The 19186-nt window shown below is 48.2% G+C and overlaps 2 protein-coding genes across 8 annotated transcripts; one reads left to right on the top strand and one right to left on the bottom strand.

The window, feature by feature from the left end:
• The first annotated feature begins 241 nt into the window (after positions 1–241).
• LOC100644143 (putative inorganic phosphate cotransporter) lies at positions 242–19058 on the top strand. Of its 6 annotated transcripts, XM_048410115.1 has the most exons (11): positions 242–411; positions 504–691; positions 790–901; positions 973–1192; positions 14021–14202; positions 14364–14618; positions 14790–14877; positions 15153–15379; positions 15471–15620; positions 15724–16098; positions 16197–19058. In XM_048410115.1, exons 1-11 carry the CDS (start codon positions 364–366, stop codon positions 16380–16382), a joined length of 2031 nt encoding a protein of 676 aa, XP_048266072.1. In that variant the 5' UTR covers positions 242–363; the 3' UTR covers positions 16383–19058. The 6 variants fall into 6 exon arrangements, with proteins under 6 accessions (XP_048266072.1, XP_048266073.1, XP_003398670.1 ...); XM_048410116.1 differs by lacking the exons at positions 242–411; positions 504–691; positions 790–901; positions 973–1192 and adding an exon at positions 1492–1593; XM_003398622.4 differs by lacking the exons at positions 242–411; positions 504–691; positions 790–901; positions 973–1192 and adding an exon at positions 6431–6665.
• Positions 2201–6428, bottom strand: LOC100646629. Of its 2 annotated transcripts, XM_048410126.1 has the most exons (6): positions 4557–6428; positions 4312–4478; positions 3900–4229; positions 3202–3372; positions 2872–3125; positions 2201–2337 (listed from the first exon to the last, which is right to left on the bottom strand). In XM_048410126.1, exons 1-5 carry the CDS (start codon positions 4714–4716, stop codon positions 2910–2912), a joined length of 1044 nt encoding a protein of 347 aa, XP_048266083.1. In that variant the 5' UTR covers positions 4717–6428; the 3' UTR covers positions 2201–2337; positions 2872–2909. The 2 variants fall into 2 exon arrangements, with proteins under 2 accessions (XP_048266083.1, XP_048266084.1); XM_048410127.1 differs by lacking the exon at positions 2201–2337 and adding an exon at positions 3535–3650 and having other exon boundaries at positions 3062–3372; positions 4557–6427.
• Positions 19059–19186: the final 128 nt, after the last annotated feature.

Here is a 19186-nt window from a genome sequence, read left to right as displayed (position 1 = left end):
CGCGTGCGTCGCTAGCCCATTCGACGCTATCGCCCGACGATCAATCGACCGACCGTTTCGATAACTTTTCCGTGAGAAGGATCGAACGTTTGGATCCTTACGTTTCTTCTCTGTATTCTTTTTTCTTTTTTCAGTTCGCTGACTCGATCGTTTGTATGGATCACGCTCGACGATCGAATCGAATTTGGCGCCACGGGTTCGTTAGTTATCCGCGACGCCGCTAGATAGCGAGACTTACCGGTAGTCGCGCACAGCGCAAGTACACGAAAGCGTCAGCAGTGCCTCTGTAACTTACGTGACAGGTCAGAGGTTTGAATTTTGGAGAAGTCGAAGATTACTCGGTGTTAAGAAAATTAAGACGATATGGAACCCCAAGACGTTTACTACAGCAAAGCGGAATACGTAGAAACGGTAGGAGAAGTCCTAATTGCTATTCGATAACGGTAAAAGAATACGAACGACCTTAACCTCTTTTTCCGTTTCTCTTGATTTTAACGTTTCAGGCATCCGGGAATAAAGTAAGCAGACACACTGTTCTGTGTGGTTCGCAGAATATCGTGTTACACGGTAAGGTGATCGTACAGTCGGATGCTATTATCAGAGGCGATTTGGCCAACGTTAGGACGGGACGTTATTGTATTATCAGCAAGAACGCTATAATAAGGCCACCATTTAAGAAGTTCAGCAGAGGGTTGGTAGTTGGCGACTCGGTGATCGCCGACGCATTAAAGAAACGACGGAAAGTTTACCATCGCCGTAACGACTGATTTCATTTCGTCGTTTCTTCAGCGTTGCCTTCTTTCCTTTGACGATGGGAGATCACGTGTTCGTAGGAGAACGGGCGGTGATTAACGCAGCTATAGTCGGCTCTTACATATACATAGGAAAAAATGCAGTAATCGTACGTATAAGGCATACACGCGTAAACTTTATTTATACGAATCGAAGCAACGGGATAACAGAAAGAGTTAGTGCTTGTTCAACTACGCAGGGGAGAAGGTGCGTCCTGAAAGACTGTTGCTACATCGAGGATGGAGCGGTGGTACCACCGGAGACCGTGGTACCCTCGTTTACCCGTTTCGCCGGCAACCCTGCCAAGTGCGTCGAAGATTTACCCGAGTGCACGCTCGACCTCATGCTGGAATTCACCAAAAATTACTATCAACACTTTTTGCCGTCCAACGTTTAACGGGTTTGTACGCGTATGGAGAATTGCATTTATACGGAAACATGTTAGTATCCGCCACTTATCTCGTACGTTTTCATTGAACCGAATTCACCGAATCCCCGATGGTCGAACGTGTTCCTTGTCGTCGACGATCATCCACGTCCTCCGACACCGATCCATTCTCCGTTTCCTTGCTCGGAAAGCGACGACTCTCCTCGATGAACTCAAACGGATCGGCTTCGCTGCGAGGTGTCGCGTTGTCGTTCGCTGTTTCACCGGGAAATGGCAAGGCGTCTGAAGCGAACCTCTTTACGGCCCGGAGATCGATCAAGCTTCCTTTCCTATGCCAGAGATGTTCCACCGCCAACACAACGAGACTGAGAAGCGCCCCGTAACCCACCGCCACCAACGCGAAATAGCACTCGGTGAGTCCTATGCTGACGAAGCTCGTTTGTCCTTGGCATTTCGGCTTCTTCGTGTACAACCGGCTGTCTTCCCGAGTTTGCAGACCAGTCTCGGCCAACACCAAAGCCCTGAAAACGATTCATTTTATTTTCTACCGTACCACCGCCGTGTATCCGCGCCATCTTACGCATTTTTTACGATCTCCAGATACGGCGATCGAGTTGGAATCACCAGAAGCGGATATAACATGTTCAATATATCGATCTCCGTGATCCCGCACTTCTCTTCCTCCCGATACGTCTCCTGCATTATCTTGTAGAACGCGCCCAGTTCCGAGTGGAACGCGAACAGCTCGTCTTTAACGCGTCGAACCCCTTCTTCGACCGGCAACCACGAGCTGTTGTGACCCTTTGGTTCGATCTTTTCCACTATGGCTTTTCGCAGAGGATCTTGAAAGCTCTGCGAGAAGATCGGCAAACGAACATTGTTACTGGATCGAGTTGGTAAACTGGGTTGGAAGAGGTACGATTCTGCGCGAATTCTCGGTCCCCCTACCTTGAGGTAGTGTCGAACGTGGACCACATCCTGCGCCCCTAATTTTAACGGGCTATAGAACAGGTCGGCGATAGTTCTGATAGAGTCGGTGGTCGATTGAAGCAGAGCGACGATATTGGCCGTGTAAGAGGCGTACAGGTTGAGAGCGGCGAGTAGAAGCATCAAAGTGACGATTCGCGAGGGAACGCGATACGGCTCGTAAGAGTATCCTGCGGGATTGCAGTTCCATTTTACCGACTCATCGGAGAGGGAACGTGAACGAACGAAAGAGAAGACATACAAAATACCGTTCATAATATTGGAACACTCGTAGTAAGCGAGGAAGATAACGATGATTAGGAAATTGTTAAAATATTTAAGAATTATTGCTTTGAAAGTTACGCACAGATATATAGAGCTTCGTAAGATAAAGAAAGAACTCGTATCTCGTTGTACAACGTTATAACAATAATCTGATCGTTTGTCGTAATAGTAATTCTCTTTCTACCTTATTTATTCTTATTTTCTTGTAAATTTTGATTCATGCTAGGTAAACTGTTGTAAACTTTACACGTAATTTACACATTAGAAGGATGAGAACGTACGATACATCGTAAGACTTTTGCGAAACATATGACAAATTTTTACAAAATTTTAATCGCTTAATCATTCGTCTGATAACCTAAGCTAAGATTATCGTATCCCGTAAAAATGCGAATCGCGCGTCACATTGTTCCAGTACTTACGAACGAGAGCGAACTTACCTTGTTGCGCAAAAGCACCCAGCACGACCATGAAATTATCACTGAGCGTTTGTTCGTCTAGATGAAATTGCTGCCAATATGCAGCGCTTTTCGCCGATGCTCCCCGACGATATTCCCATTTGGAGGAAAAGTAGAGCAAGCCAAGTACCAGCAGAAGAAAAACGCCGATCGCTATCCAGACGGATCGTTGAAACGGCAGCGTGAAAATGTTGCTCACGGTCGACAGCAAAGGCGCGCGGAAAATGAATTTCGCTCTGTCGCGATTTAAGCTTGTACATACGTTCATGGAGATGGATGTCACGTCCTTCGTTATCGAACGACACGACTTACTTGGTGCGGGTATAAAGTTGTACATAATCGATTACACCGATACGCTGTTGAATAAGATACGTTCCCGTGCCTCCTATATCGATCTCTCGTCGTTGCAGCATCCCGGTGAGGCCGGTCCACGACCCGTTCTCCTGTCGATATCCCCAGGTGTTGGTCACGCGAAAGTCGATGCTAAATCGATGCGGAAAGAAAAACGCAGCTCGTTAGAACGCATGATCTCATAGGAGCCGAAAAGCTCGTCACAGCGGGAGACATTTCGGCCCCTGTCAGATGCTGGTTGCCATGCAAGAGAAAGGAGAAGCGACGCGGCAGGGGAACGCGAGTGCGACTCACGTTGCATTCGTTCGGCTGGCTATATGCAACATCCAAGGATAGTTGGCCTTCGTAACTGCATCTATATGCTTATTTTCGTAATCTGTTAAGTGGTTGATCGTATCAGGATCCGTCATCTATGGGAATGCAAATGCAAGGCTAATTTATTAGGCGACGATTATCTACGCTCACGAGTTTTCAACTCCGCCAGCGAACGAGCGTTCGACGCGACGCGATGTTACGCTCGTTGTTGCAATTTGGAAAACTCGTTATCTTAATTTCACTTAATCGTTGTTTGCGTGATCCAAAGTGAAATTCATCGCGGCACGTGTTCGCAAATCCACCGCGGATAATTCTTTGTTCGACGACCGCGTGTCAAGAGATACCACGAGACAGGATTTCAGGGGCGTCTGCCGAAGATTCCTTCTTCGTCGCGACGCCGCGTGCAGATTCGCCGCTCGAACGCCACCATCCATCGTCCAGTTTCCTCGATTCTCCGTTATAACTCCGTGATACGGGCTAGGCCTGTAGACGGACGTTATTTCCGCCAAGTTATCTTCGACTCGCAGCTTCGTCGCCACGATCACCTCGCTATCTGGATAAACGGCCATATTCCTGAACGTTTGATCCACGTGCGCCATCGAGTTCCCAGCGATCGTCCCATCTCGAAGCAGCAGCCATCTCATCGGCGCTGAGAACTGGCCGCTCGAGTTTGCCTGCGAATCGGATGGACGCGACGTCGTTAGAGATCGATCGCGATATTTCGCTGCTTTTCGCTTCGAATCTGACGTCACGCACCGCTCGTAAGAGTGGAATCGCGTAGTCGCAATCCAGATCCACCACGTACAAAATTCGATGATCCCAGCCGTCGTGGCGCGTTCGTAGCTCGAATCCCTGGAACTCGCGGTGTATGTCGTGAACCAGACCCTTTCTCGACATCCTTCTGGAAAGCTCGATCGCGCCGTCTACGAACGGGAAGAATCGTCCGATTCATCGATGCGCTCCGTTACCAAACGTTAACGAGATTCGCGCTTTCGCCTTACCTTGGTCGACGCGACAGAGATGCGCCGATACTCTTACAGGTGGAAACAGCACGGTGATCGAGTCGTCGATCAGGTCCACGAACCACGAGTCGAACGCAACCGCTCGTCGAGTACCGGCGAGGATCGCGACGATACCGAGAACTCGAGCGAAAAAGAGCATGATGTCGCTGGAGGAACGAGCGTCGGGAAATACCGCGCGACTGTCCTTCGACGACGTCGGACGTGGGACGACGCTCGCTGTATTTGAAATATTCAAAGGTTTGCGAGGAACCGCCCTATCCGCAAACTACCGGCTTCGAAAATAACGGGCTAGCTGTTTGCATGGATACGTCGTGGATTCTCCGTGCCGTGTTTTCGTCGCGACAGCGGCAATTTGCCGCTTCGTGGAAATTGTCGCGGCAAAGGGTACCCTTGATGCGGCTGATGTAAATCGAGAGGCAGACCATAACGTAACGCGGTTCCTCTTTCCAATCGATAAATCGGTCGGTGGAAGATAACTATCGGCGATCGGCGATTAGACGATTAAGTCGAGACACGATTATCGGGAAGGTTAAAACGAAACGAAAGAGAGCGTCGCGTCGCGTCGGTGCTGCGTTCAAGCGACAAAGTAGGTAGAGACGGACAAAGATGGTGCGACGTAGAAATGAAAGAAAGAGGATGATATGCACGCGGCGGAAGGTTATTAGGCAACTCTCAGAAAGGGGAGATGCGGCGTTGCGCGAGGCTCTCATCGGTGTATCGCGTGACGACTTAGTGATAGACACGTGCGCCGAGCCCACGGAGTAGTTGATATCAGCGGCAGGTCGTTTGTCGACTCGCGGAGGTGGGCTGCCCTCCTACCAAACGCAACGCCGGAGTATGCAATTGCGATGAGCTACGCGTGCTAAGGATTACATCGGATTTACGCAAAACCGGCGCGTCACGAGACCGCTCGTGCCTCTGCGTCAACATCGACGGATCAACATCGACGGATCAACATCGACGGATCAACATCGACGGATCAACATCGGCGAATCAACATTGCGATATTTTCCTCGAATTTTCCTGACCGGTTCCTTCGGATCGTCGCGGCCGCGCGATCACGTGCGCACACCAACGCGCCAAAACACCGAACGGAACGAAAGAGATTGCGGAGTCCTTAAGCTCCGATCGTCGAACGCCGATCCATTAGTTTGTCGACCTATCGGTGGCGAGGTCGAGGCGAACAAGGTAGCGCGAACGCCGCGGGAATCGTTGATTCCCATTAACGTCGAGGTCTCGTTAAGCGAGAGCATTCGAGTCCGTGCTCGGAATAAGTTGTCGTAGAATGGTGCGAGATGACGCATAACCAGGTCGGATTCGTCGACTCGAGACGTTCCGAGGATCGAATCCACCGAATCGCCAGCTTCTTACGAGGTCGGAAGAGCGTGTACTCGGACAATGGTCTAGGCATTTCCAAAGGAAAGGCGATAGCCGACACGTTCGCGCGTAGACGTAGACGCGAAAAGGATCGCATGTGGAATTTTTCGCTCGCGATCGCGCAACGCAGCTTACGTTTATCTACGGTGTCGGCGAAAACAAAAAGATGGATGAGCGGCGCGCGACAGTAAAGTAAGGAGACGGAGGACGGTGGGCGAGGCGCGAAGCGAAGAGAAATCGGAGCGGAGCTGCGAAGCATGGGGGCAAGGGCGGAGAGGAAAAAATTTGGAAGCCTCGGCGGCAGCGGCAAAATTCTTTGATTTCCCGCGGCGATTCGGTTCGGGAGAAACGATATCGGTGCGTGGGGAAGGCGGTGCGTCGGTGGGGTTCGAATCGCGTGTTCTAATTGGTCGCCGTCCATTAGGTGTATACAGCTAAGTGTCGCGAGTTCGGCAGCGTTCTCAACAGTAGCGACGAGACCGAGCGCGCGTCAAGCTTTGCTACAGATCGCTTCCTGCTTACTTTCGTTCATCGACATCAGATCCGAGATCCAGCTATCAAGGACGAGACATCGAACGTGTACGAGCATCTCGTCCTGAACGCCTTCGAACGATACGACGATGTCGACGAACGGTGTCGCCGTGGGCTCGCGCAAGTCCGAGACGAAGAGACCCGCCGAGGTGTTCGAGACGGAAGTGCCCTTGCCGTCCGGTGAGTTTCCTATTCCGGTGATCTTTACCGGGACTTCGCTCTTCGATTGCAATAGGAATTCTCGCCGTTCCTTGTTACACGCCGCAAGAGAAACTCGAGCCACGGACCAACGCGTTTGCTTTACGTAACTAGAAACGCTGTATTTGCATAACCGTTCCTGCTCCCTCGTTATCTCGAATTAAAAAACCAAACCGAGCACCTACGAGTACAGACACCAGTTAAGCTACCGAGAGAACTGGCCAGCGTTGCTCAAACCTATCGTCTATCGCTCGCAGCTCGCACACTCGCGCGCGTTTCTACGCTTTTCCCTCGCTTTCTCCGAAAGTTACCCTCTACGGGGCTGTTGCGCGCTGCCCGTTTACCACGGCCGTTCTTTGTCCGCGACCGACACAATCGGAGACAAAATCCCACGGGTCATGTACCGCCAGTCCTAAACGTGCCACCGTCACGCTATCTCGCGCCATCACCTTGGTGTATTAAGACTTGCGGTGAAATTAGCGATACGGAATACGGGCATTGCGTCGCAATCTTGTACCGCGGCGTGACGGTACGAAGGGGGGACACATGGTACGACTGAAAATAATTTTCCTTCGCTGGAAACGAGATACACGGCGTTTCGCGTTTTATCGCGTTTCGCGGTACTTTTTTTAACACGCGTTTTACGAACGCTCGAACGAACGATTTAACGCGCTCTCGATTCCCCAACGATTCCGACGAGATACTCGAACGATGGCGACCCTACCGCGCGTCGATGATCGATCATAATCGAGCCCATCCATCCTCTCCGAGACATCCGATGATAACGCGCATTCCGTTTTCCAACTTGATCTCTCGTCGAAAACTTCGTCTTCTCGTACGGTGTACCCTTATCGATTGGTTCATCGAAACGAGTTGCGCGCATCGCCGATTTCGTTTCACTTTTTGCCTCGGTCGATTTTCTGCGAAACCAGGAATTTGGAAGAACGCGCGACCAAGACGATCGCTGTCTTGCCGACAACACGTACACACGTATATACACGCGAAAATACGTGACCACTGACGCTGGCCGACTATCGGACCTTCTTTTTCAATTACCGGATGCATAATCGCGAACTAACACGAAACGTCATGGCAACAACGTATTCGAAGAGTCGACGAGCCTCGAAATCTTGTCAACGTCCACCTATCTTATCGACAACAGCGAAAGTCTGTTTTCTTTCTTTCACGACGACGCTCGACAATGTCTTGCCTCGATTCATCGTTTTACGAGAACCTACGCTTTAAAATTCAATCGCCGAGGATAAGGAAAACCGGAATGAACGCGGGGAGAGCGAACGATTGTACCTCGTTCAAACGATTAACGACTCGGAAAAAATGTGACCGTGACGGTGCGCGCGTGGGTGCTTCGTAAATATGTATCAAACAAATTTTTTCGCTCGTAAATCGACCTTGCTTCCAACGATACCGAATCGACTGAAACCCGTTCACCATACGTTTCCTCTTTCGCGACAACAATTCACCAATAACAACTTCTCCGACCTCAAACGCTTTCAAAGTGTGTTTTTCGGAGGAAGACCGTGGAGGGAGGAGGATGAATAAGGAAGAGGAAGAATTTCTCTCGTTTCGATAAAAGTTCTCGTTGGGAGAGAAAACGAGCGTGTCGTACCTCGTCGTTTAGACGCGAACCCTCTCCCACGTCCACTTCTCTTGAATAATGTATTACGCGACTCGTACAACGCTCTCCTCTGTAATCGTCGGTCCTCTATCGCCGTGTTTCCTCGCAGAACGAATGGATAAAGCACGCGTATTCAATAACAAACAGGCAACCAGGCGGAAACGATCGATCGATAGAACACCGCAAATCGTCGCGGAATTCCAACGATACCCGTGGTCCGATCGATCTTTGTCATTGGTAGCGCGTGTACCACGAATTATAATTTCTTGTGTTTTTCTCCTTACCGGTGCGGTGTTCGTTGCTCGATCCACGCGATTTTCCATTACTAGCGAGAATATTGGCAGCCGAATATCGACAGAGCGCAAGTATCCGGGAGTATACACTAACGAGTAAATAATCTACGTAGGTACTAAAGCTATCCATTCACGGAAGCGCGATTCGACGGCAGCGACACGTCGAAAACACGAAAGTAGAAAGTTTCTAATCTGGCACGAGATGGCTGTCCCCTGGAGCGTTCGCGTTCTACCTCGCGTTCACCGGTCAACGTTCCGTGACGTGCGTGTGGATCAGGGCCCGGGTTCTCGGGCAGGGCTCGATGTTCGTCTATCGACCGATATCTCGGTTGCGAATACGTATCAGGAAACGCGTTCATGGAAAAAACGCGGCAGAAACCTTGACACGAATTGTTGGAAAGTTCAAAGAAAGGAAGGGAAAGGTCGATGCGCCCGCGCTCTCGAAGACGGAAATCGTGCCGACCTCTCGGCTCCTGGCAATTTTCGCAAAGCGGACGTATTACTTTCAATTTCGAGTTCCGCCGAAAGCTTCCTGTACAATTACGCTCGCGCGTGCACGGCCTTTCGTTGTTCGCCCGAGGCGGACGCTATTTTCCACTTTACAAAGTGGATAACGCGTTTAGGGGACGAAGCATTTCCTGTAGACACAGACGCGAACGCGCCGTGCCAGTTGACTCGTATCAAGTCGATTCTCGAGCATCGAGAACATCGAACGTCGAAGAAACGGGACGCTCTGTTCGTTTGAAAATTAGCCCGCGATATAGACGCATTGACGTCGACGAAGAAACGGAGCGTCGATAAACAAATGACTGTTTCGAAAGTATCGGACACTCAGAGACCTCTTTGTGTCGAGAACACAAAAACTAGGTACAGATGGGTGCTCAGAATAACTCGTTACCGACCAATCGTTCGGTCGATAATTGGTTGCCAAACACGACCCGTTTTTCTCGCTTGCCTTCTTGTTCGGTTGTCGATAACAAACTTAATTGCGTAACGAGTTCCGATTAAAAGCATTTATGTATGTACATACGTACATGTGTACTTACATAAATGCGTCGAGAGATATTACGTGTATTTCCCAGAAAAAAAGGAAGTTGATACTTTTTTCAAGCACATCATTTCGTTCGAGCTAATCGCGGAAAGAATTACGGCTGATGATCCCTGTAAGATAGCGAGTAACCGTGGAAAATACGAGACGCAATTCGCCACACCGGATTCGTGCGAAATGGACGACTAGTTTATCTCGTACTTGCACGATGCAAAGATTTTTGGCACGCGAGATCCGCGAATCTATCAATAGCAGCCCCTCGCGTATCTTTTATTTTTATACGCGAATTGGCGGCGCGGTTAATACGAACTTTCGAACGTTCCAAACATTCTGGCGTATATCGATGCGAAACGATTTCCGCCTTTGATTTCGAGGAAAACGATCCTAATCGGCATCGTTCCGATAATCCATGATGATGCAATATCGTCTCGCAACAAAATACGAAAGTCATCGACGAAATCGGAATTTGCCGTGTAGTGTTTGCGTTATGTCACGTCACGTATTTGTTCTGACAAACGGAATAAAGCCCTAACCTTGACGCGGTAACCATCAAACGGATGTTTCGTTAAACAAAAGCGACTATCTCACCGATGTGACTCACGATCGACTTCCATGCCGATCTTAATTAGCGGAGGCGGTGAATTCGTCGACGCGAAAACGGACTTTCATTGCTCTTACTCCAAGATCGTAAACGACGTATGACGTGCTACGATTACGCCATTATTAAACAGCGTTGCGATTGGAGAGATAATAAATTCCAAGGGTTGCGCGAGTTGATCCGAAAGATAAGCAGCCAGGCCAGCCAGCGATAATTTTACCGATAATTTTTCCGTTACGTAATATTTGTAGATATTTTCGGACCGAGAATTCCTCGCGGTTCGGGCATAACGAATAAATTTTTCTGTACAAAAATTTTAATAGTCGCGATAACTGCAGTGAGCTCTTGATCTCGTCAATTATCACCGTTTTCTACCAGATCATCGCAGCTCTTTTATGCAGATACACTCAATTGCAGGTTCGACTGCATCAACGTCATAAATGAAATATGCGAAATAGACAATAGTCTTCGCAAACAGATTAGAAATTTCAACTGTTATATCTTCTTCTTCCGTTTTTTCTTACATTTTCTTGTATTTTCCTGTATTTTCTTTTATTATACTATATTTTACGTTTTTGCAAAGCTTTGTATCCGCATATATTTTTGTATAATCTTAATGTTAAAAGGATTTTCCCGTCTATCGTAATAAATTAAGTTAATTTAAATAATCGCGGAATTTCGGAACGGGTGCAAAAGAATAACGCTGAAAAGTAGTACGTTGAATAGTAGGCGGGGCAGGTCGAAGGATGAAACGTGCTCGCAAGGTGATCATCGACAGGAATCGATCGTAAGATCGTCGATAAGATCGAACAGGATTTAAAGATACAGTGTGAAAAGGGACGTGGTTTCGCGCGCGAGCCTTCGATTGGTGGAATCAGGGCAGGAACGCCAGATGGCGCTGTCGCGTCCAATCGAGGAAAGGAATTGCCGAAGCTAGCGCGACGATTGGACGAGAGGTCTCGGTTGCTCGGACGATTCGTTTCGTCAGACCGCACCCCGCGGTTCCCCGCAGTTCACGGTTTCGCATCGAATCAACTAGCACGAGGGAGAAAGAGAGAAAGACGCAGGTGTGTACTCGCTTCTGATCACGGGTTCCTTGTTAATCATCGTTATCGGTCTACAACGAAACCGTCAACCGATTCGCAGCAACGAGAAGCTGATACATTACTGGCGCACAGTGAGTGCTCGATCGCGCCCGTGAAAATCGTTCCCCATCGTCTTTCTCGTCGGCGTGGTTGTGACCGTCGTCGTGTCGTGCAGGCCAGGAGCGCGTGTTTGCCGGACGATCGCGTGCAGAAACGGCGTTCGATTTTTCTCGGCTGGTGCTAAGAAGATAGCGCGAGTCATCGTATCTCTGTTGTGTTGGGAGAAGCAGACAGGCAAGAATACGCCGTTACGTTTCCCTTTGGTTCGCGACAACGTATCTCGTTCACGAGATCCGAGTACGAGAATTTCGCATTCTCCTTTGGCATCTTCGTCAACCGTTGGTGTTCGCGTTGGCGATTTACTCGGTGGTGCATCGGTTCCGTGTGTGATCGCTTGTGCGTAGAACGCGTATCGAGCGTGCAATGAACAACAGCAACGGCACTAACGGCAGATCGAACGGAGAAAACAGGGGACGAAATGGCCACGTGCTTGTGTGGGAGCAATCAGGCTTGGAGGAAGAGGACAGACCTATCAGAAAACGTAAAAGTACGTCGGCCCGGCAAGCGCACGCGCTCACGCGCGTGCATTCCTTCGTTTGCGTAGAATTCTGTGCGATATTCTCGAATTTTTGGATGGCGTTTCCAGATTGAATCCGTCGTCCATGGACCGCAAGGTTCATACGAGTTTGCCATTCGGACGAAACTCCGTTTACCCCGTGAACCGCGCGTCGAACACGTGCTCCCGCCGTCACTCTTCGCTCTCCTCTTCTTTCACTTCGCCAGTCTCGCCCTTTCCTTTTCTTCTCTCTTTCGGTAGCGCGCGCGCACACGTATGCCGTCGCTTCGGAGCTCGCAGCATGACGGGTTCGCTGACGAACACGCGATTTCGCGGGCTCCATTTCTCAATCTTCAATCCCACAATGCGGTTGATATCGAGTGGCGTAAACGTAGTGGCACGCGGTGACCGACCCGGTTTCCGGGCCTGGCAGCGAACTCGTTAAAAAAAGGAAGGGGCCAGAGTCGAACGACCCGATCCGTTCGTCGACCAACGCGCTCCATTTATCTGTGCTCTCGACAGAAATCGTGCGTGGGTATGTAGCAGGTCTCTCTGTCTCCCTTACTCGAACGCGCGCCATCGTACCAATCGCTCGTTTTTCAACTTCTTGCACTCTGTCGTTCCCCGAGAGATGCCGGATGAAAAAAGAACTGAAAGAATCGTCGGGCGAATGGTTAAAGGCAACTTTTTGAAATCGGCATAGAACTTGGTAGTCGCATTCGTGGTCCGCGCCAAAGAACATCAAACGATAAACAGCGAAGTGGCAAAGGTAACGCGCGGTCGCTGATTCTCGGCATCGTTGTTCAATCAGCGATTAAACGGAGACGGAGACGGTTGGTGGGCGGCTGTCTCGTCGAAGCATCACGTGCGTGGTTCGACCGCGCCTCTCCTCCCATTCGCTAATACCATGTTGCTTTACGTCGCAGCGATAGCAATAACGTCTGCACGACTGCGGTGCATGTCGACGAGCTGAAGTTATTTCTACCGAACACGATTGACCACCACGTGCCCGATGGATGCCCGATGAATGCTAACTCGATGCGTTCTTAGGGTAAAATAACGATCGCAAACCGTACGTGAAAACGGTACGATGAAAAACCTTGAAACCGCGAACCGTCTGACTATCTCGATCGATTATCGTGCCGCGGTTGTTTAACCCGCGCGACCACGGGAATTCCTTCTCGGCAAATTACGCTTGACGAGCGACCGACGCGACAACAGACGAAACGTTCAAAGTTCAGACGGCTGTTACCGAAAACTATTCCTATTGCGTACCACATATACATACGTAGGAACAAGCGTATCGTAACGCGGAAGGGTGGGGAGCGCAAAAGCTTCGCGGTTCTCGCTCGTCGACAAATCATCGCGATAATCATCGCGATTGCATTCCGAAAATAAAGCTTACATCGTCCCTCTATTATTAATTCGTGCGTTATCTCGACATCTCGTCGCAAAAACAACGCGATATAAATAACCGAGAAAATCGCGCCTTGCCAAACCGGAGAAAGGACCTATGCAGCGGTGCGCTTTTCCGTCAACGACCGACCAACGCGGTTCTCGATTCTCCCCTCGACCTTGTCCCCTCGCGTGCTCGAAACTGTCGCGTCCTTGGCGTACCTCTGACCGTGGATCGCGAACACGTCGTACAATCTGCCTCCGCCGTCTTTTCTGTGTTCCTTCTTGCCATTCTTATTCTTTCTTTTTTTTTTTCTTCTTTTTTTTTTTCCTTCTTTATCGTATCGAAGGAACGTATTTAGCGCTCCTATTGTATCCGCAAAATTACCGCCGTTTTTCAAGCGTGGTTACGTAATTCGCAGATGTTTGCCGTTAATTAACCAAATATTTTTGGTCCGATCGACGAAAGAATTTTTCAAAAGATTTTGCCTGGCAACGATCGAGACGACGAACGAAACTCGAGCGGCTGAGCGAACCGATTCTATGCGTATGCGTTGTTGGCCGCTTTCGACATCGTGTTATTTATCAGTTAACCCTTCGTCGTCATGGTCATCGTTGGCCCGATCTTTAAATTACCGCGTAACGAACGAACGTTTGCTGTTGCAGCGTTGGTGGGTTCGCGTCACGTAGTGACTTTGATGCTGTTCCTCGGCATGGCGAACGCCTACGTGATGAGGACGAACATGTCCGTGGCGATTGTCGCGATGATCAATCATACCGCCATCGTAAATAAGGAGGAAGAGCCCCTGGTGAACGAATGCGGGATCGTTAATTCCAGCATCACGAGCGTAAGTACGAGGCGCGATGGTCTCGACGTGTGCTGTCCGTAACCGGCTCGCGGTATGCCTCTTATCTAATCGTTGCTTCTCAGGTGTAATTACCGAACAAGCAAAATATCGTTAACCGTATGTGGCGAACAATATCCATCGAATATTCTTTGTTGCGGCAGGACCACGCTGGAAAGAGCAGCGACGGCCAGTTCGTATGGGACAGCACTAAACAGGGCTATTTGCTCAGCTCGTTCTTCTACGGCTACGTCCTCACGCAAATACCGTTCGGAATACTTGCGAAGCGTTACGGATCCAAATACTTTCTCGGTGTCGGCATGCTGATCAATTCGTTGTTTGGACTGCTTGTGCCTATGTCGGCCCGTTTCGGCTACTATTATCTGATGGGCGTTCGCTTCATTCAAGGTCTAGGCGAGGTAAGCGATCTCTAAGGGATCTTTCGATCCTGCGTTCTCCCTCCATGCGCGTACTCGCACGATCGGTCGAACGAAAAAGGATAGAAAAGCCTCTAATGTTTTTAACGTTGAACGCTTTTTGATCGTTCGGGTGTATTTCCTGCCCCTAGGAATGGATTATCCCTATTGCAGGGTCCCATCGTGCCTTGCACGCACGCGATGTTGGCCAAGTGGATACCGCCGAATGAGCGTAGCAGAATGGGAGCGTTTGTATATGCCGGTAAGCTCGTTCGTTTCGACGATATCTTTTCTTCCGCCTGCGTAGCCCTGTCGCACGTCCATCAACACGGTACGATGCTACCTTCTGGGATCTACCGAGCGATTCACCTTCTTCTTCTTTTTCTTCTTCTTCTTCTTCTTCTTATTCTTATTCTTATTCTTATTCTTCTGCCTTCTTTCTTTTTTCTTCCTTTATTAATCTCTCATCTTATTCGAGGTATTCGCTTTCGAATTTGCCGATCGATCTATTCATCGTTCTCCGTATTTTATCTGTAGGAGCGCAGTTTGGCACTGTCATCTCAATGCCATTGAGCGGTATTCTATCCGAATATGGTTTCGATGGCGGTTGGCCGTCGATCTTTTACGTGTTCGGTGCGGTCGGTACCATATGGTGCATTGCTTTCCTGCTGATGGTCTACGAGGACCCGGAAAGCCATCCGCGTATATCCGAGGACGAGAAGAAGTACATTCTGAGCGCTCTGTGGGGTAACGCCGGAGCTTCCGTGAGTATGAAAAAGGGTTAGCTGTGACTCGCGGGTCGTAAGCTCTAGGCAAAGGTGGCTGTCGGCTCTAACGACAACGTTGTTTTCACAGTCTCCACCCGTACCATGGATTTCGATCGTTACTTCGCTACCGTTCTGGGCTATCCTGATAGCGCACATGGGCCAGAACTACGGATACGAGACGTTGATGACTCTGCTGCCGACCTTCATGAAACAGATTCTACACTTTGACATTAAATCGGTAAAGAAACCGGAAAATGGATAGGCGTCGCAACCGTTGTAAACACGAGCGCAAAAAGCAAACTCGTCATCGAGACGATAAACATCGCGTAAATATGTTACAGAACGGCACCGTTTCCTCGCTTCCTTACTTGGCCATGTGGATATTCTCGATGCTGGTGTCTCACGTAGCTGACTGGATGATCTCCAGCGGAAAGTTTAATCACGGGTCCACGCGAAAAATAATCAACAGCATCGGCCAACTGGGACCGGCTATCGCTCTGATAGTCGCTTCGTATACCGGATGCAATTCCTGGTTGACAGTAACTATTCTTACGATCGGTGTAGGCTTGAACGGCGGTATCTATTCCGGATTCAAAGTGAATCATTTGGATATCTCGCCGAGATTCGCCGGCGTTTTGATGTCTTTCACCAACTGTTTGGCCAACCTGGCGGGCTTACTGGCACCGATCACGGCTGGCTATATAATCGTCTCACCGGTAATTATCGGGTTTCGCGAATTCTCACTGGGACGGCGGCAACGAAAGCCTCGAGTGGGAACCTGGTATCCAATGAAATCACGCCTTTTTCTTTTCAGCCGACTCAAGCGAAATGGAGGATCGTGTTTATGATTTCGGCGGGCGTGTATATCGTGTGCGCCTTGTTCTACGCGATATTTAGCTCTGGACAACGACAGCCGTGGGACAATCCGGACAAAGACGAGGACAAAAGCGAGAAAGAAGGCTTGGAGACTGTGAAAACTGTCACAGAAACGCACCATTGACGAGCCAGCGTGCTAGTTGCTTTTTACTTTTATTATCGGGTCCTTCTTCCGCATATTTTTTGTACTTTGTTCTTCGTTCCTGCCACTTTGCCGTTCAACGCGACGGTGTCGCGACATGGTTCGCAGTTGCTCGCCTTCTCCGCGTCTTCGCATCTCGCGCCCTTATATGACTCGACCGTCCATCGTCGAACGTTCGTCGTTATCGTTCGACGAGTGGCCGTTAACACGCACGAAACACGGACATCGCAAACGCTAGACGGAAAACCAGATGCGAGCAAGACGATAGGAACGCGCGGGCATGTATTCCAAGAAAGAAGGATATTCGAACAAACTGCATAGTGATTTGTCACAGCGGCGGTGGATCGTCTGGACGATTAATTCTTTCCTCCGACGCGCGAGCAGCCGTACATTCGCTGTTTGTCCCTTGCTCGTGTGCCAAGTTAAATAGCACGCAAACATTTGTACAGCAAGTAAGTCGAATCGAACGTCACATTTCTATATCAAGTACAGACAAAGTAAATTACGCAGATATATATGTATGCTTGGATACGTACGTACGTACGTACGTACGTGCGTGCGTGCGTGCGTGCGTGCGTGCGTGTACGAGAGAGAGAAAGAGGGAAAGAAAGAATGATAAGCGTGTAAAAAAAAAAAAGAAAAGAAAAAACGAGCGAGCGAAAGATAGAAAATGCAGATAATTTTACATTTTTATAGTATTCATTTTTACTTAACGGAGATTACGTGCCTTAAGACCAAACAGTGTCGAAATAAAGATCAAATCGATGTATTTTTCGAGGCGTCAATTTTTATTACGCGCTAATAGCGGTTATCGACCAGCCAAAATGATCGATTAAAACTTCCGTCCGATTTCTGGATGCACGAGCACAGGCGAATCGCGCGTTTCTCTCTTTCTCGATCGAATATTAATCAGTGGTTCGCGCGATAAAACCCAGCACAAAGTACGATGGCGCGTTCGAGACGGTAACGCGTCCGAATGCCGCTTCTACGAGTAAACGGACAAGTACTATAACAGTATTAAAATTAATATCCTCGCGTTTCTCCCATCTCTGTTTTCGTTCGTTACTTACCATGCGTTATCGCGAGCAACTGCCATTTTATATCGTGCGATTGAAACCGATCGCCAGATATGCGATAAATCGCTTCCCGATTTCGCAAACGTCCGGGAATTTTCAAACCGTCGCGTCGCAGCTAACATAATGCAATACAACAGTGGTTTATAATATAAATATTGTAAATATTTTTACGCATAGGTTTTTATCGAGTTGTAGACGTTAGACAATTTGTTGCTCCTTCTTATTTATGCAACGTGTACAAAGCAGAATGAAAGGATAGGCAGAAAGTGAAAAAGACAGAGAACGAAAGAGAGCGAGCGTGAGAGAGAAAAAGTAGCCGTTAAGTATGCTAAAAAAGAAAAAAAAAAAAAGGAAACATTCAAAGGAATTATATCTTCGTAGCAGAATGCATTTTCTTTTTCTAATTATTATTGTTGTTACTATTATTATTATTATTATTATTATTATTATTATTATTATTATTATTATTATTATTATTATTATTGTTGCTGTTTATTGTTGGTATTATTATTATTATTATAATTATAGTTAGTAATAGCAATAGTATCGTAATTATCGTCATCGTCGCTAAGATGTAGTCGTGAGTGCAGAATCATCGTATGACACATCAACGCCAAAGAAACGTGTACGCCTTTGTTTCGTTTCTCTTCCTTTTTACCCCCGTACATGCAGGCGTTGTTACGGGTGTATACGAATATACTTTATCGAACGACCGCTTCGTCGTAATTCGCACGAGCTTAGCCCGTTATGTAGTACGCGCAACGACACTCAAACAGGTATACACACATACCCTCGCGTTCAAGCGGACGTTTACAAAAAGCTCCCCTGCTCGGGACGTTAAACCTCTGAAACGATGTCGCTCCCGAGCGGAAATTTTTCAAATTTCTAATTACTTACCGTTCGTTATCGCGTATATCTTTTTGCTCGACCGTGTCCGGAGCGAGCGTATCGCCGATACCTCTGATCGCGTAAACAGGGATCACGGCGGATCAGTCTGAAGTACCTGCGTTTTTCTGTGATCGTCTATCTAAAAATGTATCTTCGACGACTTTCCCCAAGGTTACTACCTCGCTAATTTCTTGGTAACCCGTAGACTATCCAAATCATTGTTGTAGCGGAAATACGATCAACTGCCCGTATGAAATTTTGCGTACGCGAGGATATTGTTAAATTACGGTCACGTATTACACGCAACGCCTCGTACAATTCGTACCTATCTTTTTACGCTATACTATCCGTATATGCCTATATGTATATACGTGTGTGTGTATATATATACGTGTGCGTATATATACACGCTCACACACATATAAATTATGTAACTATGTATACTCGTGACTGCGTACACTTCGTGTGCGTGTATGCACGACTTACCGACAATCGCGATAGAAATTCTTGGAAACCCACTTTTTATAAAGTCAATTGTAAAACGATCGATATTTTTATACGAATATTTATGGTCGTTGCGCAGCAAAAGCTGGCGCAATTTTTCTAGATCGTACGCGAAATATCTTTCATATTACCGAAATTGCAGAGCGTATAAAGTGTACACACGGGTAAATAAAATATCGCTCAACGAGTACATCACCTTCGAGATCTTAATTCATTTTAGCGTAAGAGAATTCAACTGAATGATCAAGGAAATCGAATCTTCATTGATGAATAATAATCGGGAAATGGATATATACATATATACGTACATGCATAAAT

This window comes from Bombus terrestris, chromosome 11 (genome assembly GCF_910591885.1).
Source record: "Bombus terrestris chromosome 11, iyBomTerr1.2, whole genome shotgun sequence".
NCBI lineage: Eukaryota > Metazoa > Arthropoda > Insecta > Hymenoptera > Apidae > Bombus > Bombus terrestris.
This window is presented reverse-complemented; position numbering and strand designations above follow the sequence as displayed.